This window comes from Maniola hyperantus, chromosome 7 (genome assembly GCF_902806685.2).
Source record: "Maniola hyperantus chromosome 7, iAphHyp1.2, whole genome shotgun sequence".
Classification (NCBI taxonomy): Eukaryota; Metazoa; Arthropoda; class Insecta; order Lepidoptera; family Nymphalidae; genus Maniola; species Maniola hyperantus.
The window spans coordinates 8,997,463-9,021,313 of NC_048542.1; the positions used below are offsets into that span (position 1 = coordinate 8,997,463).

Here is a 23,851-nt window from a genome sequence, read left to right on the forward strand (position 1 = left end):
TATTATATAGTCCGTACAAAATGACTCCTTACGAGCCATTTTAACTCTATGGGTCAACTGTCATTTCAAAAGTATGGTTCACCTTTAAAATAAGGACTGTTAGCTTATTGAAGTTAGTTTAATGAATTGGACAATATTTGACTCATCCGATGTCACGCGATCTGTGGCGGGGAGCCATCTTGAATCGATTTGTATAAATACCAGTGTTTGAAGGTTTTTAAGCCAGTCTCGTTCCGACTCGAGACTCGACGACTATTAAATACTTTTTGTGTTTAGGTCGTTATTTTGATTAAGTGGTTACAATAGCAATTGTGCCCTAATCAAGTTAATATTGCAGTTAGGTTATAATAAAGATTAAATCTCTCGATTAGCCTCTACACGTTGTGATCTATATCCACGTGCAAGCTTTATACGAGGGAACATTTTAATAACTTATAAAATTAGTTAAATTCAACCTGCTTTTCTGACTTATGCTTAAAGGACTAAAATCGTACTTTTGACATGAAATTTGACACAAAAAGTTAAAAAAAGACGGAGAGAAGTCGGATTTAGCTACCATACAAATAGTTCTATGACTACTTCGGAACGTATTTTCACGGACTCGGATCGGATGTGTGCGTGATTGCTCTAAGGGTAGACACTCACTCTCTCCCTCGCCGCGTCGTCTCTCTCCTGCTTCTTCAACTCCTTGAGCTCCTCGACCCGCGCGTCGCGCTCCTTGCGCCGCTCCAGCAGGCTCGCCACGTGCTTCTTACGCGCCGCCTCCAACGCCTGGCGTCGCGCGCCCACCGCCGCCTCGCGGGCCGCCTTTTGTTCCTATAATCATAATTTATTGTTTACTAACTGATGCCCGCGACTATATCCACGTGGAATTAGGTTATTTAAAAATCCCGTGGGAACTCTTTGATTTTCTGGGATAAAAAGTAGCCTATGTCACTCTCCAGGTCTATATCTATACCCATGCAAAAAATCACGTCAATCCGTTGCACCGTTGCGACGTGATTGAAGGACAAACTAACTAACCAACAAACAAACACACTTTCGCATTTATAATAAGAGTACTGATTTTATCTATTTATCTATATCTAATAAATAATGCTTTTGAATTTGATAAATATTATTACTTTATTATAAACTAGGATAAAAATAATGACGTACGCTGGAAAAAATATTAAAATCCAATAAAGATTTACAAAGTTACAGGAATTTTAATTTTGGTAATTTGGTAATTAGTATGAAACCGCACGAAGCTACTATGGCATTAGTGAGGTGTGACGTCAAAATGCTATATCGATATCTCTGTCTAATCAAAAATATTTAACTGCTTATAACTTTTTTGTTATTTGATCGATTTAATTTGTTTTTTCAGTTTACGTCATTATTTTTATCCTAGTTTATAATAAAGTAATATAAAAATTGGAGTCCAATACCCAATTTGAATATGATTTGACTTTGAGATTGATTGCATTGCAGGTGTTGGTGAAGCCTTACCAACTTGTGCAGTCTATCCCGTCTCATCTGGCGCAGTCTAGTGGTGTGCGTGCGACACTGCTCTAGGAACTCGTGTCGCCTGTTCTCCGCCTCCAGTTGCTTGATGAAAGCGATCTCGCGCAGCTTTTCCTCTTCGTCGTGTGCTTTGCGCACTATGTCCTACAAAATATACCAACGACATTGTACCATAGACATATTACGTTCATATTACATGGCGTATTGGTGCTCGGTGATAAGGAAGAGAGAAGATACGGTGTAGAAGAGATAAGCACTGTACAGATGTAACCCATATTGTTGTAGTTTTAAGTCCTCACTTTATATACGTACTACCGACCCGCCCCGGCTTCGCATGGGTGCGAATACTAATGTGGTGTCAGTGAGGAGTGATTAATAAATAATCCATACTTCCATACTAATACACGAATAATAAGCAAATTAATTGTCAGTAATAAGTTAACAGATGTTAAAAAAAATCATTAGACCCGTTTAGAATTTACTGTCAGAGTCCAATGTGCAAAAATTTGTTTTTAAGTTTAATTTAATATTTGCTAAAAATATCTGCTAGACAAGCTGTGATAGCCTAGTGGTTAGGACATCCGCCTTCTAATCAGAGGTCGGGGCTTCGATCCCGGGCATGCACCTCTAACTTTTCGAAGTTATGTGCGTTTTAAGTAATTAAATATCACCTGCTTTAACAGTGAAAGAAAACATCGTGAGGAAACCTGCTTGCCTGAGAGTTCTCCATAATGTTCTCGAATGGCCAGCGTGGTAGACTATGGCCAAAACCCTTCTCACTCTGAGAGGAGACCGCCGGCGACGCCTAGTAAGCCGGCGATGGGTTGATGATGATGATGATGATGAAAAATATCTCATCAGTGATTTTTGTGTTACCTTTAGATGTTGATCTCTATTTTCTGCAGCTTTCTGGAGACGCCTCTCCATTCTCATTCTCTTCTCATCTATCAATTGATTTTTAGCCACCTACAAAAATGACTCAATTATTTCACATCTAGCTTATTTTCGCGACTTCGTCTGCGTAGACCACATAAATTTCAAACCCCTATTTCACCCCTAGGTTTAATTTTCGTAAATCGTATCTTATATATCTTATATTAGCTATCTGCATGCCAAATTTCAGCTCGAGCCGTCCAGTACTTTGAGCTGTGCGTTGATAGATCAGTCAGTCAGTCACCTTTTCCTTTTATATATTTAGACTAGGTGATGCCTGCGACTTCGTGAGTTTCGGTTTTTAAAAGTTCCGTGGGAACTCTTTGATTTTCCAGGATAAAAAGTAGCCTATGGTCTTCCCCGGGATGCAAGCTATTCTAAAGGTCGATGTACATTACTTTCGGCCGCGTACTGTAGTTCTCTTACTCCTAAAAGAAGGCTCCACTCCAAATTCTTAGCTACCGTAACCTTAAGTTATCTGAAATTTAGTTAGGTACCTTAACTTCTTCCACACGCGCCAATAGCTGGTGTATCTTTTTGGCTCGCTCGGTCTGATATTCATGTCTCTGGCGTTCAGCCCTAGCTTGTTTAGCTTGAAGCCTAGAAATCAAAGTAAATAATACCCTGTTTCATATTGGTATATACTAGTGGTTCGCCCCGAACTAAGATTTAGATTTATTCATTTATTGCATGATTGTGAGACTTCGCGGTATCCCATAATTCCCAGTAGTTTTATTTTATAATGTTAACAGCGCCATCTATTAACATTATTGTGAAGTTAGGTCAAAATACTGATATCCATTAAAAATTAAATGATTTCGTTTCTTTATAATATTTATCTAATTTCAGTATTTGTTGTTCAGGATATAACTGAAATTGTACACAATTTTCAGTTTCTAATATATAGCCGTTTTTGACATAAATAGCGTTGAATTCAATTTCCACTTTAAAGCCGCTCCAGTTTCGTATGGGAGCCCCCCTGAAATAACGCTTTTTATATTTTTTTATGCAATATTCGGCTGAAGGTCATCAGTGTACGTATTATGTTTCAATTGGAAGTAATTACAGACAGACAGATGGACGAGTGCAATTTCATTCAAGTAGACATCACGCCTAACTCAGTCGCAGGCTTACAAAATGGCTAACAATCAAACAATTGTAGATTACTTAGTTGGATATTTAATTTATTTTCAAGTATTTGTTTATACCTTGCTAAGCTGTGATAGCCTAGTAGTTAGGACGTCCGCCTTCTAATCGGAGGTCGGGGGTTCGATCCCGGGCACGCACCTCTAACTTTTCGGAGTTATGTTCGTTTTAAGTAATTAAATATCACTTGCTTTAACGCTGAATGGACACATCGTGAGGAAACCTGCATGCCTAAGAGTTCTCTATAATGTTCTCAAAGGTGTGTGAAGTCTATACCAATCCGCACAAGGCCAGCGTGGTAGACTATGGCCAAAACCCTTCTCACTCTGAGAGGAGACCCGCGCTCTGTAGTGAGCCGGCGATGGGTTGATCATGATGATGATGTTTATACCTTCGCAAAGCATCTTGTAAACTCCCGCGGCGTTTAATCCCCTGTGACAATTTAGCATGAAGTTGTTGTGCTCTTCCTGAAAGCAATGTTTTTTATTTACAAATGATTTCTTATATTTATTCAAACTACTATTTCAATTTTTCCATAGTAAATAACTTACCGGGGTCCCTAGCCACCAAGGCTTCTAAAACCACTAAAGTGTCAACACGTTCTGCCCAGGACATACCAGCGAGAGCAGTTTCATATTGGTCTTCTAGACTTGCCGCTAGAGCACCCAAAGTTTCCGTGGGACAAACTTGAGCCGGGGGATCTTCACAAAGGATTTCTGCATCTGTCTGTAATAATTATTATTTATAAGGCTGATGAAGAAATTTTGATATTTAAAAAAAACCACAATATAAGCTTACTTCTGTATCATCAGTTTCTGTATCTATCTCAATATCAGAAACTTGTTGTAGTTCCATAATCTGTCTATTCAACAAATCTTCCTCCTCGCATAATTTCCTCTGATCCACTTCAGATTGGAAATCTAAAGCCCAACTAATTATCCTTTCATTCTCTTCGATTTGTGACGTCATCTCAGCTATTTCGGACATCTCTGAAGGATCGGCCGCTTTCAATATCTCATTCTGATTGGACATTTGATCATCGTCTTCTAAATATTTGAAAGTGGATTTGAATTCTGCCTTCCACTTGTCAAAATCGAAAGTGTCAACAGTACTTTCTTGCGATCTAGCTAAAGCGGTGGTTATACTTTCTAAAGACGAATGCAAACGGTTTTTCGTTAACTCGGAAGAATCATCACATTTTTGACAATCCTTTACTTTTTCCGCTCTTTTGGTCAGCACCTTATTTCGCGAAGATTTAGTTCTTAAACCAGTTACATCAGACTTCTGTCTGATCATTGACGCATCTCTAAGTTTATTCTCAGATTTCGGTTTAGGTGAAACCTTCACAAGCTTTTCGGAATTCAGAGCTCGCTCAAAAATATTGCTTGAAGGTGGCTTTTCATTTTGAGGCAGTTTTCCATTTGTATCAAAATTACTAGTTAAAATTAAGTTTTCATTGGTAATCACAGTTTCATTATTTACCAACATTTCATATGGAACCAGTTTTTCAGGCTTAACCTTCTCGACTTTTTGAAGTTGCTTTTCGATTAGTTGAGGTTGTTCTGACTTAGCTCGATCTACTTTATTCTCCTTAGAAACAACAATACTTTTTGTCTCTTGTTTAGGAGATTCCAACATGTTTAAGGTAGGGAGACTTGTCGTTGCTGACGGTTGATGGAATCTATTGCTCCAATGCGACTTTAAGTGCTTTTTAGACTCACGACACAGTCGCCTAGATTTTACTGTAAGCCAACCTTCGTTGTCGTTCTTATTACTGTCAACATTAAGTACTTCAATGGAATTCGCAACATCTTGCACAACCTGATGATCTTCAGGTACCAGAGTCTTTATACTCTCACTTGATTCAATTCTTGACATATCTGCTTGGGGTACAACTGTATCCGAACTGCTGAAATCTTTGCTACCTTTTTTTTTCTCTAAAGCAGAACTCTTTTCTTTTTTATCAGTTTTATCATTAATCTTTAGTGAATTCGGTCTTGGGGGACGTTTCTTAATAACTTCTTTATTTGTCACAGTTTTAGGGTCCACAGAAGACATATTTTGGCTATTTCTATTAATTATTCGCTTAGGTATAGCTCCTTTGTTATTCGTATTAGATGTACCATCAAAAAGGCTACTACGACCAGTGGTTAAATTGAATGGGTAGCTGCATTTATTTGTTTGATTCTTTTTCTGGAATGATCGTGCGGTTTTAGATACAGTTGTGGGCCGAATTTCTACTACAGTGGAACTTCGAGCCAGTCGTGTTGGCGTTTTCAGTTCCACTTTTATTGGTTGGGTGGATGTTTTGGGTTTTGCAGCTGCTTGCGAATAAGCTGGCTTAGCAGTTGGTTTCGCCTCTAAATTAGATTTACTATCAAACTTTTTCAAATCTTGATCTTTTTTAGAATCTTCCTTTTCAATAACAATTGCTTCTTTCAAAGATTCTTTACAATTTGCTGTTGATTTCTCTTTTTCTGCCTCACTTGACATTTTCAAAATTTCTTCTTGGACAAGGTCTTTTACATCATGATTTGTGAGTCTATTTAAGGAATCGCAAGTATTTCGAACAGTTTCTACAATTTGGCTGTGCATTTCTATGGGTGTAGTTATATTTGCTGCAGGTTTATTAATATCTACAATAGTTTTATCAAACTCTTTTTCATCGTTGAGTTTTACGTCTTTCGGGGTATCTTTTACAACAGGAAAATTTACACTGTTTACAATTTTAACGGGGTTTGACTTCTCATGAATCTCTTCTGTTGGTGTTTTTTTTCCGTTATCATCTTTAATACAAATGTTGTCTTTTTCAGCCACTAATGGACTCAGATTCTGACTAACTATTCCTGTATGAACATTGGATCTTAACTTTTCATTTTCTGGCTTGTTTATGACTGGATCTGATTGAGTTTTTTCAATATCTGAACTAATGGAATCACTAATTAATACTTCTTCTACGTTACCGTTTAAGTTGCTATAGTCGTGCACTGAATTTTCATGTACTTTCAATTGCAATTTATTAATCTCAACATTTTTATCTTGGTGTTTTTCAATATCAAATTTTGGTGAATTTTCGTTCGATATATCTGCAAAATTATCTTCGGATTTAGTAGGCGATTCAGTCGAAATGTTATCTTTTTCTCCGTTTGTTTTTTCAGTTTTATCATTTATATTACCAATATCAGAAATTTTGTTATTAATTAGGTTTTCTTGCTCAAAATCTTTGTTAATCATATTATTATTCTTTACTTCATTTTCAGTTAATTGTTTATGTAAAAACTCCTTTTCCATTGCATCTAGCTCAGCAATAGTTGTTTTAGCCTGGCAAGAAATATCATCTGCAGAGTTTCTCTTGTTAGTTATATTTGTTTTAACTTGTTTTGGTGATTTAATAACTACTTGTTTTGGACAAGCATTTTGATATTCTTTCGCTGTACCTATTTCAACAATTATTGTCTTTATTTGCTCTTCTTTATCATTCGAGATTTTATTTTCAGTTTCAATGTCATCATGTATTTCCTTACAATTTTCCAATGACACATCTTTTTCTTTAATATCAGATAATCGAGAAGTTTCTTTGGCAACTTTCGGTTCAGGTTTTGCTGTTATTTTAGAGGCAACAATTTTATTACTAAAAAATTCAACATTTGCTTTCGGACTTGAGTTAGATGATATCTTAGGGCTGATTTTCCCGCTACCTGGGCTGGCTTTACCAGTCAAGTTAGGGCTATTCTTGCCACTCGGCGTATTATATCCCGATAAACAAGGACTATTCTTCCCCGATACTGATGGTGAAGTTTTAACAGAAAAAGTACGCCTCGATTCGGGTCTTACGAAATCAGTCTTTCTTATCTCCCATGCTAAACTCTGTGGTCTCTGTGGTGGAGGTGTATTGTCGTATTCCCATTTCAGTCTGAACCATTCTCCCAAAGCCCTGAAATCACGCGTGTAGTTTTCTAGAACTAGAATAACTTCTTGGCACTCATTAAGATTTTCGTGAGCCTCAACAGTGTTGTAAATTTCACCAACCTGAAATATATGAAAAGAAAAGCTTGAGAAAATAATGCTCGTATTTCTGATGACGACCTAATGTGAAATTAGTCACAGAAAAAGATCTTACAGCTCGTTGCAAATCTCCAAACAACAATGCCCAATAGCGAGCTCGAAGTTCTGAGCGTTTGTCGCGACCGGCCGAGGCGGAGCGGAGGCGTGTCGCCCGCGGAGGTGCGCGGCGTGCGGGAGGCAAGGCGCGAGGTGGCTTGCGGGATACCAGAGCTATGGAAAAGTAACAAATACTTACATCTCCGTATCATATTTATGCACGTGTCAGGGGGTATAGGGACCGCTACGAAAATGTATAAAATCCTACGATGATTTATCAGCTTTAGTATTCAACTGAAATTACTCAAACACTCCACCCCCTGATCACCGACATGGATCGTTGTTTCTTGACCAATTCAATTCATTGACCACGCAACAACCAATCCCACGACAATCAACGCAATTCCCCAATTTTCCGTGCGTCTTTACTCAATTTTACTTTGTTAGCACATATTCAAAACCAAGTAGGTAGTTATAAATTTTCTTTAATGTAGGCTTTCTTTCGATACAAATATCGGTGCGAATAACTGCTCAATTTTATGGATCGCAGCATGATCGCAGACAAGTTTCCAAACTTTACTATAAGCATGAAACAAAAATAGAAACCTAGCAGAAAATCGATATTTTTGTTGCAGCATATGGAGGTAAAGCCATATTAACTATTCAGAGTTATTGATTTATTTGAGTTACCATGTGTAAATAGATTGATGTTCATATAGATTACGTATTTAAACATTTACGGGTAATACAAGCCCAGATTTCAGACAAAATTAAAAGATTTAGACATAGTTGCGACTTTTATTAAGAGAAATCACATAATCATCTTCATTATCAACCAATAGATATCCACTGCTGGACATAACTCTTATAGGGACTTCTATGCGCCACGGTCCTACGCGCGCCGTCTGAATCCAGCGGCTCCCTACAACTCATTTGGTTTTGATTTCATCTGTCCGCCTAGTGGGAGGTCTTCTAACGCTGTGCTTTCCCATGCGAGGTCGCCATTCTAGCACCGTGGGACCCCAAAGTCTATCGATTTTTCGGACTAAGTGCCCTGCCCATTGCCACTTTAGCTTCACAACCCGTTCAGCTTTGTCGGTTACCCTGGTTCGCCTATTCTATTACTCTATCTCCACATTTCTGATTTGATCACATAGAGAAACTCCAAGCACAGCCCTCACCATCACCTGCTAAGCAACTCTAAAATCACATACTTAGCTTTAAATATCTTTTAATACAGACCAATCCAACGGAAAAAGGACTGCCTGAACTGAACGCTCACATACAAGTTAAAAATCAGTAGTCTTTTTTGCAAAAACACGTAAAACCAGCAAGTTTTTAAAAGTCGAATATCCCTGGTTCAACTCCAGTCGGGTCAGTAATGATCAATCAAGCAACGCACGGGACTACAATTATAGTACCTACGCGACAGGTCAAGATAGCAATCGGGGTGGGAACGACCCGCACACCGGCACAGCCCCCCGCGCTTCCCAGTGCGGGCAAGCGCGGGTGACGTGGGGGTGTGCAGGGTGTCCCCCCACCTCATACCCCGATTGCGATCTTGACCTGTCGCGTACTGTACTTATTTAGATTTGTCCTACATGGCATAAAGCTTATTTCAAACTATGGGATATAAATCTAAATATATAAAAGGCAAATACTGACTGACTGATCTATCAACACACAGCTCGTACTATTCAAACCAATTTTACAGTAAAAAATTGGCCAATATTGACCCAACTATAATATAATTTATATCCTATAGTGTAAAATAAACTTAATACTGTAAACTGAAGTTTTGAAAAAAGCAACCGCCGAGTTTCTTGTTGGTTTTTCTTGGTAGAAAGTGCATTTTGTAGTAGATTCACTTGATTATTCAAAAGCAATTGTAACAGTTTATTTGAGGCAAAAATCTTTCTATTCTAACTGCAAACTACTAAGGTGTAGATAGCCTTTCTCATGTTTTCCTATCCCAGATAAGTTTCTTGGCACTTATTACTTCAGAACCCTTCAAGTGTCAAGTGCAGGGCATGATCAAACTGAAATTTGGGCTTGAGATAGCTGTTATGACGTAGATATCCGCTAAGAAAGGATTTTGGAACTTAGACAACATCATAATAGCTATCTGCATCCCGAATTTCAGCCCAATCTGTCCAGTAGTTTGAGCTGTGCGTTGATAGATTAGTAAGTCAGCTGTTTCTTTTATATATGATATGCGAAAGTGGGTTTGTTGGTTTCTCCTTCAATCACGTCAATCATAAATTCATGCGGAGGAAGTCGTGGACATCTGCTAGTATGTTGTATATGCTTTGTACTTAATTGTAAGATGTTTAATAGATATAAGAATTGGTTTCAATTGCGAAAATTTCTGAAAATTGATTCTAATTGGGGGTAAAACTTACATGCAGAATCTCCAGTTTCAAGACCTAATGATGTAAGTTGTTGTTGATATCTCAATCAGTTTATCCATTTATATCATGTATAGATAGCCCTGCACTTTACACTTGAAGGGTTCTAAAGTAATAAGTGACAAGAAACTTATCTGGGATGGGAAAACATGAGGAAAACCTGCTTAAATATTGGTGCAGCTGTCTTGTAGTAAAAAATAACATTAATTATAGCATCACACTAAATTGCAATAAGTAGTTGAAGAAAAATATAGAATTGAAGTTTACAAAAGTCTTATTAGAAAAACTTACGGGTTATATTTTGTTAATGCAATTTACTTCTATCATGTATGTACATATTTATCTACTTTTTAAAAATGTTTCTAAGCCTATAACAATTTATTATTCACTCTCAACAAAGAATAGGGATAAGAATAAACTTCAATTTCTGCATTTTAATGTTTTTTGGATTCCTACAAATATTGAGTAATCTTATTGCCAGTTGATTTGTATTGCTCCTTAAAGCGACGCCCACGGTGAAACGTCTCTGGTTCTGTCGTGGTATCTTGTACATGAGAATCAACTATCAATAGCTATTAGCAATTTATATTTATATCTATTGATTGATTTACCAGGTGTATCCACGGAAACATGAAAAGCCACGAGGTTCCTCGCCTCCCTGCCTTCTTCCTGCACCAGCTGCCTCACTTCTTGCATTATAAATCAACCAAAATATATTTGGCTAAAGAAAAACAAATGGTTTAACCAAACACATTGCTTTTGCACAAAGTTTCGAGCAAGACACTTTGTATTTATGAGAAAATGTTATAAATGTTAATTAAAAGAAAAATCAATGAAAATAAAGTTATTAAAACAATCTGATCGAAAAATTTAAGTTTTAACTTTTATTTGTTGAGCTAGAGTATTTTCATAACAATTCGCAAATGACATTTGACAATCCCTTGTTTTTTTTCTAAATCAATGCGTAGGCTAAAATAAAACATGTTATTGGTCTGTGCTAAAAACTGCTAAAACCCAAAAACAAAAATGCATAGAGAAATCAAGAATGTTTCTTATTTATGGTCCAATTTTCAGACGTTCTGACTTGGTTGGTGGTAAGATTGCCCGAAGTCTGAGACAAAGAGTAATCAATATCTCTATGATACGTTTGGTCAGAATGGCAGATTCTGTGTTTTCGTGATGGTCATCATTGGTGTTGGTCACACTGATTGACGCACATTTCTTTTAATTGTCAAGCAAGATGGCGGATCAGGTAGGTGTTTAGTTTTTAGCAGAAAAAAGGTGTTTTACAAAGAAATTCGAATATTATTTGCTAAAAATAAGTGACAAAAGGCCAGTCCGTTTATGTAGAAGTGTTTTTTGATGCCAAAGTGTGTTTTGATATGTTACTGTTCTATCCACGTGGGGTTTCGGTTTCTGATATATTTTTTACAAATACCTATGTACTTTAGTTGTATAAAATAGTTAAATCTAATACACTCAATTATTGAATTCCTAGATTGTGTGTTATCTAATTAAAAAAAATAGGACAATTGACATGTTCGAGTATCATTTATTTGCTAGGTTATAGCTCTTGCTCTTCTATACAAAAAATTTTTTCCTAAGCAAAGGATGTCATTGTAATGGGTATGTACAAATTTGAAAACGTAAGTATTTCAATAGTTACGATTAGGTATTTCAATATGGCATAGGCTTTGATTCAACCGTTCTCTCAACCGTTTATAGAAAATAGTGTTAAGTACTAAGTAATAACTAAAGCAAGTGAGCAGCACTAGAAGCACTAAGTTACATATTTTTAAGCTTAGGTACCTAATATTTATTGCAAATTCCAGACCGAACGTTCATTCCAAAAGCAACCGACGGTCTTCTTGAACCGTAAGAAAGGCATTGGTGTTAAACGAAGCCGGAAACCACTGAGATACCACAAAGACGTGGGTCTTGGTTTCAAGACACCAAGAGAGGTAACGCATGGGAGTGATTCTAACCAGTGTGTTTCTTTTTTCTGTAGACAGAGAAAGCGTTTCAGAAACAGGCGACGGTGTTCCTCAACCGCAAGGGGGTAATGAAGAAGAAGGATATGAGACATCATAAGAATGTTGGTCTAGGTTTCAAGACGCCAAGAGAGGTCTGAGTTTACCATTTTATCTGGCATCGGTGGCAACGGTGGCTTCTTCGTCGCTAACAGTGGTTCTTTAGCAGAGGAGAACAATTAACTTGCACAATTTTTTAATATGTAACTTTTAACTTGAAATAATGAATAGTCAAAATCTGTTATTACAACATTGAAGGGACTATGATTATTAGGTCCCAAAAGTTATAATAAATAACCAGTGCTAAGTCTTTGTGCTACAAATAGCTGGGACTTACATTTTGAACATTATAACCAATACATTGTCTGAACTGATGTTGTTATTATAAACAGGTTTGACTGTATTTATTATTCAGTCTGTCAATTCAATTTCAATACTATGACATAAAAGGTCCACTACTTTGTATAATTTTACTAAATTCCTATGTTAAAAAGTTAATGTTCTCTCTGTATTGGTGCTGGTCCATGTTCATTTAATCTATATAACTGGGTTATACAGTTTTAGTTTAAGGATTTTAAAAGATAGCAAAATAATTGTAAGGAATACTATTTATATGGATGAGAATTATTTTCTTATCTATTCATTGTAATAAGGTAAGTTTGCATGTCTGGTTAAGCATGTTACAGTAAGAAATATTAGTAGTAATTACATAATCAAGTGGTAATAATTATTGTTCTGTGATATAAGATTAAAATTATACTGGTGGAGGATTAACCATGGGCTAAAAAATCTATTATTATATAGTATAGTGCATGCAAAACAAGTATGTATAGTATGCGACAGTTCGAGATGCCAATCAGGGTGGGGACCCCCCGCGTTAACCTAGTGCGGGCGAGCGTGGGTGACGTACAGGTGTGCGTAGGGTCCCCCGCACATAGCCCGTTTGCCATCTCGACCTGTCGCGAACTATAGTTCAATCTAAGTTTCAATATTATGGTACTTTACGAAAGTCTTAGACTGAGGATTAAATACACAAACTTAGTTAAAATCTGTTTTTGTACAAAACAGTCAAGCAAAAGACATCATGTTCAGATTGGACTACTTGTTTTACGTGCACTATGATAATTAATTATTATTAGGACCAGCGCAAACTGGAGGACGGTATGGTAGAGGATTTTAAATTTATTAATTGAATTTAATATTTATTCAATGGAAAAAGGTATGTATTTCAATGTTCAGTGCTCCAGAGAAAACTGCACTGCGATGCTCTGAGGTCAGTCGCCAAGCATTGAAATACATACTTTATTTCCATTGGATAAATATTAAATTCAATTGATAAATTTAAAATCCACTGTTGTCCCGTAATCCAGTCTGCGTAGGCCCTTATGCTTATGTATTGTCAATGTAAAAAAAATGTTACATAGCATGAGGGCAAAATTTTACTATCGTAAAATACTCCAATGATGAAACTCACACGACGGTCTTCTGATTACTGTATGATGAACACCGTGTTCAAACCCAAATTCTGATTAAGAGATAATGGCTGTTTAATTTGGTATACTATTATTATATTTAATATATTTCAGTAGTTCTGAAATCATTTTTGCAATGCTTTATCTTTACTTGTTGACTTAAAAAACTATATCATAGACAGCTGTTATTTCCTATAGATGCATTTCAAACAACTCCACAAGACCTATTAATGCTTACAAAAATAAAACAAGCTGTTATTATTTTACAGGCAATTGAGGGTACCTACATTGACAAGAAATGTCCATTCACTGGCAATGTCTCAATCCGTGGACGTATCCTCACTGGAGTAGTTCAAAAGATGAAGATGCAAAGGACCATCGTCATTAGACGAGACTACCTCCACTACCTGCCCAAATACAACCGATTTGAGAAGCGTCACAGAAATATGTCTGTCCATCTGTCACCTTGCTTTAGGTTTGTTTCATTGAATATTTAATTCATTATGTTCATCTAAACTGACTGCTTAGAAATTTTGTGGAGTTGCTTGATGGGATTGTTTCACAATGCAAAGACTGCTGCCCAACAGTGGTAAGGATGGGCAATAATGAACATCAGTTCGTTTTTGCCCGTCTTTAGCATAAAACAAACTATAAACTAATAGAGCACGAGTAGCGCCTGACCTTTTGAGGCACGGAACCCTAAAACTAAATAATTGGAAGCGCCCGTGCTCGCGCCGTGCGGTACGATTATAGGCGTCGCGCGTTGTCATGTTTCTTGACGGGAAACAACATACAGGGATCTTGGTCTATACTGTTAGTAAAAGCTGAAAGGTTCCTGTACTTTTCCCTCAATATGACAAACTAACTAGACCTACCAACTGGTCCATTAGGGGTTGGAAGTAATGAACGTTTTAAAATTTAATTTACAGTTTATTATTAGTTTCTCTAAATGATGATACCTACACGACGGTCTTCCGAACACCAATTGACGATAAACCGTGTTCTAACCCAAACTGATTTTGTTATTAATATTTCAATAATAAGTACAAGAAATAAAACAGATCCTTATAATAATACAACTTTTTATTCCAGGGATGTGGAACTCGGCGATATTGTTACCATCGGTGAATGCAGGCCGCTGTCCAAAACTGTACGGTTCAATGTTCTTAAAGTTTCCAAGGGCAAGGGCTCCAAGAAATCTTTTAAAAAATTCTAATGTAATAAAGTTACTTAAGTATTTTGTGGCTCTGTTCTGTATTTTAACCTCAGTTATTTCGTGACATTAATAAGATACAGTACGCAGCCGAAAGTTATGTACATCGGCCTTTAGAATGACATTTCGGCTTTGTATAGCGTTGTCTCTGTCACTCGTACCTATATTATGACGTTTTGTCGGTCTCAACCATTGATGTTGGAATCCCCCTCTACTTGATGAAGCATGTGGGCGGGGTAGGCGAGCCGCGGATATGAGCAAACGTTCATATCAAAGTCTTTTGAGCACATTACTATGGGCCATTTTTGCCCAATTGTCACCGTGATTGGAGCTGCCGTACAAAACTCGAAAAGATGCCGAGTTTTACTGTAATTATAAGTCGTATGCGAAATAAAAATGTGAGTCCGGGTAAATAAAGAAATTTCTTTCGTCCATAAGATAAAAATCTACTAAAATATTTGTAGATCGAGGCATAATCTCGAAAAATTATATCGGTTGACAATGTTAAGAGCGTTCATACACAATTACCGATTTTTTAGGAATTATTCATGTGCGAAGTGCTACAGATATTAGGAGTAATAACGAATAAAAAGGTTGAAATATTTAAGAACAAACCTTTTTTAAAGATCTATTGCTAATGAATTATTAATTTTATTGAAAAATAATATTCCTATCAAATCCTTATTCTTTTAAAAAACAAAACTCTCTGGTTATTTTTAACAAAGACATATTTTTTTTTTTAAATAAGAATAACATACAAAAACTACAGTGATATCAAAGCTCAGTCTTTCACACAGTAAATACTCAAAGCCCCGTTTGTTTTAGTGGTTTACTAAAACATTGGAAACACACGAGTATCTCGTAATGCCTACAATAAGAGAAGATATACATAGCAATGCTAAGAAACATAAGGCCAAGCTATCCATACGAATAGTCTGACAGTGTCACTTAGAAGAATATAAGAACTGTCTTGTGGGCATTAAGCCACCGAAAGCCTTATGAGAAGAGTTTTTCGATGGAATGACCTTCTCCCAACTCTTGACACACTCATAAAAATACTAATGACTGATTACAGATGACCTAGAAATATCAAAACAAAAAAAGAACTGTGCAGTTATACATGGTCTTTTAGTAAATCCTACTAAATCACAGGCTACTTTTGAAATTGGCCCAGCTACAGATGGTAATAGGGAGTAGACAATGTCGTAGCTGTGCCAATTTCAAGTTTTCCAATCATAGCTAATGATGATCACGTATCGTGGTCAAGCAGAGCAAACTTTCCGTGTGCGTAAAAGTGAAAACTCTAGGGCAACAAGATTATAAAGATAGCCAGACGTGAAAAACTGACTAGGATACCCTTAAGGCTCTTGAAAACTATCAGACAGACGGTTACGAAACAAAAAATGTTCGACACCTTGGGTCACTGGTGATTTGTGAACCAGTAAAAAAACTTCACATCCATACAAAATTTATTTTTAATTTTCAAAAGGCTCCCTAGAACATTTTTGTTTGGAACTCTTTTTTGACACTTTGCATGTGCACAGAGCTTGAAGGTTTTCTTTCAGAAAAAAAATCCTAAAAGTCACAATTGTACAAAATTTATCGGAGTACCTTAATTACAAATTATAGACCTATCTCAGTGCTAACAATGCTTTCAAATGTCATCCAGAAAATTCTGAACAACCAGCCAGCCAGCTTCTTGAATAGACATAACATATTATCTGAGAATCAGTTTGGTTTCCGGAAGGGAAAGTCTACAGAAGATGCCATCAACCTTCTAACTGATCAAATTGTTAATCGTATAGAAGCTAAGAACAAAGTAGTAGGCGTGATTATTGATCTCACCAAGGCTTTTAATACCGTCTCTGTTCCTATTCTTGTGGGCAGATTAGAAGCTATTGCTATAAGGGGATATACACTAAGTATCTTCAAGGATTATCGCTGCGGTCGGGAAAAAAAGATGGCCAGCAAACAAAACAAATTCATATAAAAATTTCCTTTATTTTCAAACAAACACAGAACTTGTGAAGTTGTCCCACGCGTCAACGCTCTTAATTTTGGGCTTGCGTGTGTCGACAATTTTATCGATAGTGTATTTTTGTTAATAAAGGCTAAACATCTTGTAGTACCTATTGTTATAAAAAAGTTTAAGTACTATAGCATAATTTTTAGTAGGTAGTATACAACAATAGTAGATCTATTAATATAATAAGACTTCCTCCGGCCTGACGACAGACTGATCTATTTACTATCTAGTCTATCAATATACTTATATAATATAAAGTCTATCAATCCGCACATGGCCAGCGTGGTAGACTACGACCAAACCCTTCTCACTCTGAGAAGAGGCCCGTGCTCTGCAGAGAGCCGGCGATGGATTGATCATGATGATGATGGACAACAATAGATTGCATATTTTATACTTTGCCAAAACAAGACAGGTATATCATGGATTGACTAGGTATTCTACAGAATGACTGAATTATAGACATTTCCGGTACCATTATTGATTTTGAAATCTTAAGAACAGGATCTCGGCTGAAGTGAGAAGATTGGTAACTTAGGTAGGTACAGACTGATATTTAACATACGTAGATATAAGTCGAGTTGAGAACCTTTTTTTCGAAAGTCAGTTAGAAATCGTCATGTATGTAAATATATTTAAACAATGCCATACCATCTTTAAATGCCCTTTAAGATAGCCAATAATTATGACGTATTGATAATTATTATCGACATCGACTTCCAATAGGCTACTTGACTCATATCTAATTTCGTCCAATAAATGATTATTTATTATAGTATTTTGCTTAAGACAACGAAATATATCAATAACAATTTTTAAATTAAAGTTTTACGGTTTTTAGGGCGCAAAAAAATATAGGGTTAATTTTTTTGATCTAATAGGACAAATTAACCATTTAAGACCAACTTAAAAAAAGTGTCAACTAGCCTATTGTTACACATCACTATTTGTCAGTGGCTTGTGTATTGCCCGTGACGTACAAAAATTTTCACAATAATTTAATTAATTATTTTTAAAGTGATTGTTCGAGCGACATGTACTTTATATAGTGAAACATGTTTTTCAGATGTTTGCACAATAATTATCAACGCTTGGAACATGATATTAAGAACAAAATATTTATTGTGCAAATTTTTATCATAGCTGGCAATACAATACTTGAATGGTACTTCAAAATCAACCCTACCGCCAAATAGATACAGACGATTTTTGCTTGTCATTTTTTGACCAATAGTAGAGTCGCGATGGCTGTGTGCTGAATACGCGATTCTTTAAGTTAGTGTGCAAGGTGGCTCGCGCGGTTTTCATACAAAAGTAACTTCATCAGCGTTCTATAGTATTTATTATTCTAGGGTCTCAACGGCCGAGACTGCTCTACAAATCGCCCAAAGGTCGATGTACATTGCTTTCGGCTGCGTACTGTACATAAGGTACTTCAATAAAATTCCTTTTTATCCATACTAATATTATAAATGCGAAAGTGTGTCTGTCTGTCTGTCTGCTAGCGTCTCACGGCTCAACAGTTCAACCGATTTTGATGAAATTTGGTAGAGTTAGCTTACATCCCGGGGAAGGATAAAGCTTTAACCCGGAAAATCAGACTTCCCACGGGATTTTTAAAAACTTAAACCCACGTGAGCGAAGTCGCATGCAACGGAATGCAAGCTATCTCTGTACCAAATTTCGTCAAAATCGGTTGAACGGTCGGGCCGTGAAAGGCTAGCAGACAGACACTTTCGCATTTATAATTTTAAGTATGGATTGCCTGGACTAGCTGGTAGGAGCACAACACTATTATTACTCCTACCGGAGAGTAGGAGGCTATAGCCGAGCCTAGTTACCACTCAACCGGCAAAGCAATTTAGCGTTCCAGTATGATGGATAGAAACCAATGAGGAGTAGGTATGGATTTAATAAAAACTGCCATACCTCTTCAAAATTAGTCCGCTTCCATCTTAGACTGCTTCTTCATTTAAGAGTACTACCACCCGAGATCTCAGCTCAATAAGGGTTAATTATTTGTAATAAAATAAAAATCGGTCAAGTGCTCGTGGGGCACTCGCGATGAATCGACTCGAAGCGTTCCGTAATAGGGTCACGTTGGCACCCTCAGGGTACCTACGGAACCATAAAAATCTGCAAACTCGTGCTCGCTCTAATTTATTAGGTACCTAGTTGAAGTGTGAGCTGTGAGACAGCGATAAGTAGGTAAAAAGAGAGCTCGCTGCTCGATCCACTTTTAATATGAGGAGGAGGTCAATGTACTGCGGCTAATGAGAACTCAGATCTGTGAATTAGAAGCTACTAAGCAAAAATACTTAGTGGAAGGGAAAGTACCTGCCTATCGATATTCGTTGCTTACCTGCTCAAATCCACATTCAGAATATTATCTTTTGTTGCTTTTGATCATGATAGTATGATATTTAAACTTCCAGGCTCAAAAAGGCTAGAACCCAGAGCCGTAAAGCTAAATTAAAAACATAAACATCTTTCCAGTTTCCTTGCTTTTATCTGTGATGATAAAAAACAATTTGAAAAACAACATGTCTGCCTTGTTTGTCTGCACCACGTACAATTTTGTATAACGATATGATATCTTTCTTTTCAAAGTTATCGTTGAAGAATACAGAAAAACCACCGGAGATAGCTCAGCCAGCTTATATGGACAAAAGTGCATCGCTTCAGGAACTCGGGTACAAAGACGATAATGACCTAAGAGAGACCATCTATGGTTTGTTTTGAATTATTTCTAGAAGTGTTTGGACTGTTTTACTGAGTTTTTACTGGACTGTTCGTGATTTTAATTAGTGTTGTGGTGTTTCTAGACTTTTTGCGGACTATTCGGGACCCAGAGAAGCCGAGTACTTTGGAGGATTTGAAGGTCGTTTATGAAGAAGGTATATTCGTGAAAGAGCCAACAGCAGACAAAGTCCCAGTTTTAAGGGTTGAATACAATCCTACGGTACCCCATTGTTCGTTGGCTACACTTATTGGACTGTGTATAAGAATAAAAATACAACGTTCTTTACATCATCCTGTAAAGTTGGATATTTACATTAAAAAGGGAGCACACACTACTGAAGATGAAAGTGAGTATTGCAGTTGCATTAGATTAGCAAAAGATTGTTGATTTCTCTATATTTATGTATAATGTTTAAAATTTAATTTTTAAAACTATGTTTTAGTAGGTTCTTATTGTATTGAGGAATACCTCATAAGTATAGTTCGAGACAGGTTGACATGGCAATCGCAGTATGAGGTGGAGGGACGCCCCGTACATCCACACGTCACCCGCCCTCGCCCGCACCGGATTAGCGCGGGGGTTGTGCGGGGTGTTCCTTCCCCGATCGCCATTTCAACCTGTCGCGTAGGTACTATTGGAAGCACAATAAAATCCATACTAAAAATGGAAATTGCTTCACTTTTACAAAATGCAAAAGTGTATCTGTTATCTTTTCATAGCTCAATTGCCTAACAAGCCTTGATACAATTCAGTAGACAGAGATAGCGTGTACCCTGAGGGCTTGCACATACTTTTGTCTCTAAAAAAAGCAAGAGTTCCCATAGGGGTTTTCTAAAAACCTAAATCACACAAGCAAAATCATAGGCATCAGTTGTAGTCTATAATATTATAAAAAAAATTTAAATAATTGTTGCTCGGCAACACATACAGCAATCTGGAACAATTATTACACATAATTCATTAGTCATTGTTTATGTTAATGAATATTTTTGCAGATGTTGAAGAATGCCACAAGTCAGAGCAGATGCTTATATTGCATGTATTATCGAACAACTAGTTGATGCTCGTGACTTTGCTGGGCTTTTGGTTTTTGAAAATCCTGTGGGAACTCTTTGATTGTACGGGATAAATAGTAGCCTATGTCACTCTCCAGGTCTTTAGCTATCATGTAAAATCACGTAAATCCGTTGCTTTGTTGCAGCATAATTGAAGCACAAACCAACAAATAATCATTTTGCATTTATTATATGGGTAATGATAATCATGTTTACAATGTGATGTGCAATATATTATAAATAATTATAATATATCATCTCAAATGCAAAATAGTTAGTTATTTGTGTCTTTGATAAGGTCAGATAGCTTGGTTTAGCTCTGAACTTTGTTGCTAGTTTATTTATCTGTTAGATAACTGAATTATTTTTGCCTTATCTGAAAAATATATCTTTATTTATGAGATTGATAATCTTGGTATTATCAATCTTCTTCTTCTTATCTTCTTCTTCTTGGTATTATCTTGGTATAGATTTGAGGTCAACACAGATCGAGCGAGAAACAGCGAGAGCATGCTAGTCTACTAAAATAGGATGATAATAGGAATTATGCAATACCTACCTGAATTCAGTGTTTGATCGATCCTAAGGGCACATACACACACTGATTAAGTTTTATATACATCTGTCTAACCAAACGTCTTAAGACTGTTCTTGTTTTTCTTCATAGATATACAAATTATTGGATTAGCTCCACTATCTCCCATTTACATCTTGGTCATTCTTGTACTCTTGTCCATCTGGCCAAGCTACATAATATAAATGATTGATAATTTTATCTATGAGTGAGGTTTGGAAGGTACTGTAAACTGTAACTCATCCTTTTAAATGGTCCCAAACCTCTTTATCCTTTTTCAAAGATGGATGATGGAACTCCTCAACGGGTATCAGCAAATCAATGGCGACCAGTGTAATAGCTTAATAAAAAGTGGACTTTTAAACATAATATACAAAATGATACATAACATAATACAATATACTTTTTGATTCCTTCCCTATTTGTAACTGGTTCAATTTCAGTAAACATTTTCTCCTGTTCGGTGTGATTCCAGTCAAGTGCAAGCCCATTTAGTTACTTATACAAAAAGAAGATGAATAACTTCTAATCTTTTCATTTTTGTTCCAGTTAACAAGCAAATCAACGACAAGGAGAGAATTGCAGCTGCGATGGAAAACCCCAATTTAAGAAACCTTGTAGAAACCTGTATCGCAGACGAAGGATAGCAACTAAATCTATACTAAACATTAAAATAATCATAGTAGTAGTAGTGTTTATATTCTGTTAATTTTTCCTATAAAAATGGCGCCAGACGCAGCATTTTCAAATATAAATGACAAGAATGAATTTACAAAGTTTGCTAAATTCCTCGCCTATAAAGGAGTTCAAGTTATTGTAGAATCGAGAAAAGGAGTTAAAATAGAGCCTAACAGCAAACCACTTTCTTCAGATTCAGATTGGTTTAATCTTCAAATACCAGACTCTCCAGAAGTCAATCAGGCCACCAAAAATGCATTGCCGTCAGACAGAATTCTGGAAACTATTAGGTCTCAACTTCACGTAGAAATTTCCGTGCAGACAGACGATGGTGACGAAATGGTCCTCGAGTTATGGACTTTAGAACTTGATGATACGCAATTCGATACGTCGCTAAAGGCTATGAACACTGTGTACTTTAGAATGGGTATACTGCTAAAATCCCTGATAACAATTACAAGAATAACACCAGCATATCATTTGTCCAGAAAACAGCGAACGGAATCGTTTACTATATTTTACCGTGTGTATAACGGAGAGCCAAAAATGAAGGCGTTGGGAGATTCTGTTAAAAAAATCCAAGCTGGAATGTTAAAAACACCATTGGGCGGACTCTGTTTCACAGTTTCTTACAGAACCAATTTCTCTATATCCCCAAATCGTTCTCAAACAGATAAAACTTTACTGCTCAAAAGCGATCATTTTGAACTGAGTCCTAAACACGTTATTTTCGAATCCAAAAAGAAAAAGGAAAGAGATCCTCGACCTGTTTCTCCAGTTGATTTGAATAAGCCACTTCGACTCGCGGCTTTCGTGGATGAAATTGTAATTCAGAAGGTCATCAAAGAATTTCTAGAAAAGATGCCCATACCCATTTGTAGAGTACCCCCAAGGCAAAAAACGCCAGAAGAAAAAGTCACCGACTGTAAAAGTACCCAGGATCTGGACATGAATGTCATATCAAAGAGTCCGACATCTTTGGAGATGCCACCCAAAAAGTTTCCTGGTTTTCGCAGCGAAAATGAACCACCTTTAAAACTGTTACATTTTCCGTTTGCGGATACTCATCCAATCCGTGAATTAGCCGAGTTTTATAAGGATTTCTTTAATGCTCCACATCTGAAGTTGGCAGATGATCCATTTGAGACTAAAAGCTCTGAAAGCCAGAATGTCGATTTGACTAATGAGGATCTATCCAAAGATCTGGCTATACATGAAAGCTCACTTGTAGAATTTGAAGAATTGCTTGCTGAAATGTGTCGTTCTGCTGAATGGAGCGGAAACTAAACAGATCATGGGATTGGTGTGGTGTTGGAAGACTGAAATGTTATTGGTTTTAATAAATATTTATGGATTCAGTAGTAGTAGTAGTAAATTGGCTAATCACTCGTTTTTACTTGTACAATAAATTCCACTATGAAGAGTACCTGACTATTGAATCATTAAAGTGTTCAAAAATAAATCCAATCTAAATTATTATAAACTTAATATTTTGTGTGGTTGTCTATGTATTTGTGCTATTTAAAGCCTGCCCAGAAAAATAAAAAGTCTCATAATGTTCCGGAATTATTTTTTTATGGGATAGCTGTATTGTGGCATAGGTTTTTATTTTCTGGTCATGCTATGTATATTAGGCCTAAAACACTTGAGCACTCTTTATTTGCTACGACTGTCAAGCTGTAACTGTTGATGGTTCTGTATTCTGTTTCCCCGGAATTAACAAATGTATTTCCTTTTTTTTAAAAATGCAAATTTTTTTTTTAAATAAAAAAATAGTTTTATTCTTGTAGACGTTATGGGACCCTTTGTGTGTATCTGACTCGCATTTGACCGGATTTTTTCTGTATGTAGGTAAATGATTTACAAAATAAGTCAGTACTATAATATTAATCAATGTATTAAGCAATCACAATTTTCAAAGAAATTCAATAAAGGTTTTTGAAAAAAAAAATGTTTAGGTATGCCT

The 23,851-nt window shown here is 36.5% G+C and overlaps 4 protein-coding genes across 5 annotated transcripts in view; 3 read left to right on the plus strand and 1 right to left on the minus strand.

Moving 5' to 3' along the window:
* Positions 1-11,033, minus strand: part of ssp3 (short spindle 3) — a 52,970-nt gene extending 41,937 nt beyond the window's left edge. Inside the window, exons 1-9 of the mRNA XM_034970654.2 lie at positions 10,706-11,033; positions 7,706-7,860; positions 4,384-7,614; positions 4,137-4,311; positions 3,977-4,052; positions 2,937-3,039; positions 2,383-2,472; positions 1,492-1,650; positions 646-816 (exon numbers count right to left, since the gene is read on the minus strand). Of these exons, the coding sequence (XP_034826545.1) occupies positions 646-816; positions 1,492-1,650; positions 2,383-2,472; positions 2,937-3,039; positions 3,977-4,052; positions 4,137-4,311; positions 4,384-7,614; positions 7,706-7,860; positions 10,706-10,790 (4,245 nt within the window). The 5' untranslated portion in view covers positions 10,791-11,033. The remainder of the gene's footprint in view (positions 1-645; positions 817-1,491; positions 1,651-2,382; positions 2,473-2,936; positions 3,040-3,976; positions 4,053-4,136; positions 4,312-4,383; positions 7,615-7,705; positions 7,861-10,705) is intronic.
* The window catches only part of galla-1 (cytosolic iron-sulfur assembly component galla-1), a 194,175-nt gene extending 172,277 nt beyond the window's left edge, over positions 1-21,898 (plus strand). Inside the window, exons 2-4 of the mRNA XM_034970085.2 lie at positions 19,409-19,566; positions 19,661-19,924; positions 21,757-21,898. Coding sequence (XP_034825976.1) covers positions 19,425-19,566; positions 19,661-19,924; positions 21,757-21,854 — 504 coding nt within the window. The 5' untranslated portion in view covers positions 19,409-19,424 and the 3' untranslated portion in view covers positions 21,855-21,898. The remainder of the gene's footprint in view (positions 1-19,408; positions 19,567-19,660; positions 19,925-21,756) is intronic.
* Positions 11,198-14,836, plus strand: RpS11 (ribosomal protein S11). Of its 2 annotated transcripts, none has more exons than XM_034969922.2 (4): positions 11,198-11,346; positions 11,927-12,055; positions 13,866-14,071; positions 14,689-14,836. In XM_034969922.2, the coding sequence occupies exons 1-4, from the start codon at positions 11,335-11,337 to the stop codon at positions 14,810-14,812; spliced, it is 471 nt and encodes a 156-aa protein (XP_034825813.1). In that variant the 5' UTR covers positions 11,198-11,334; the 3' UTR covers positions 14,813-14,836. The 2 variants fall into 2 exon arrangements, with proteins under 2 accessions (XP_034825813.1, XP_034825815.1); XM_034969924.2 differs by lacking the exon at positions 11,927-12,055 and adding an exon at positions 12,103-12,219 and having other exon boundaries at positions 11,201-11,346.
* Positions 21,899-21,930: 32 nt separating the features above from the next.
* LOC117983515 (autophagy-related protein 13 homolog) lies at positions 21,931-23,836 on the plus strand. Its single transcript, XM_034970084.2, has one exon. The coding sequence runs from the start codon at positions 21,931-21,933 to the stop codon at positions 23,170-23,172; it is 1,242 nt and encodes a 413-aa protein (XP_034825975.1). The 3' UTR covers positions 23,173-23,836.
* Positions 23,837-23,851: the final 15 nt, after the last annotated feature.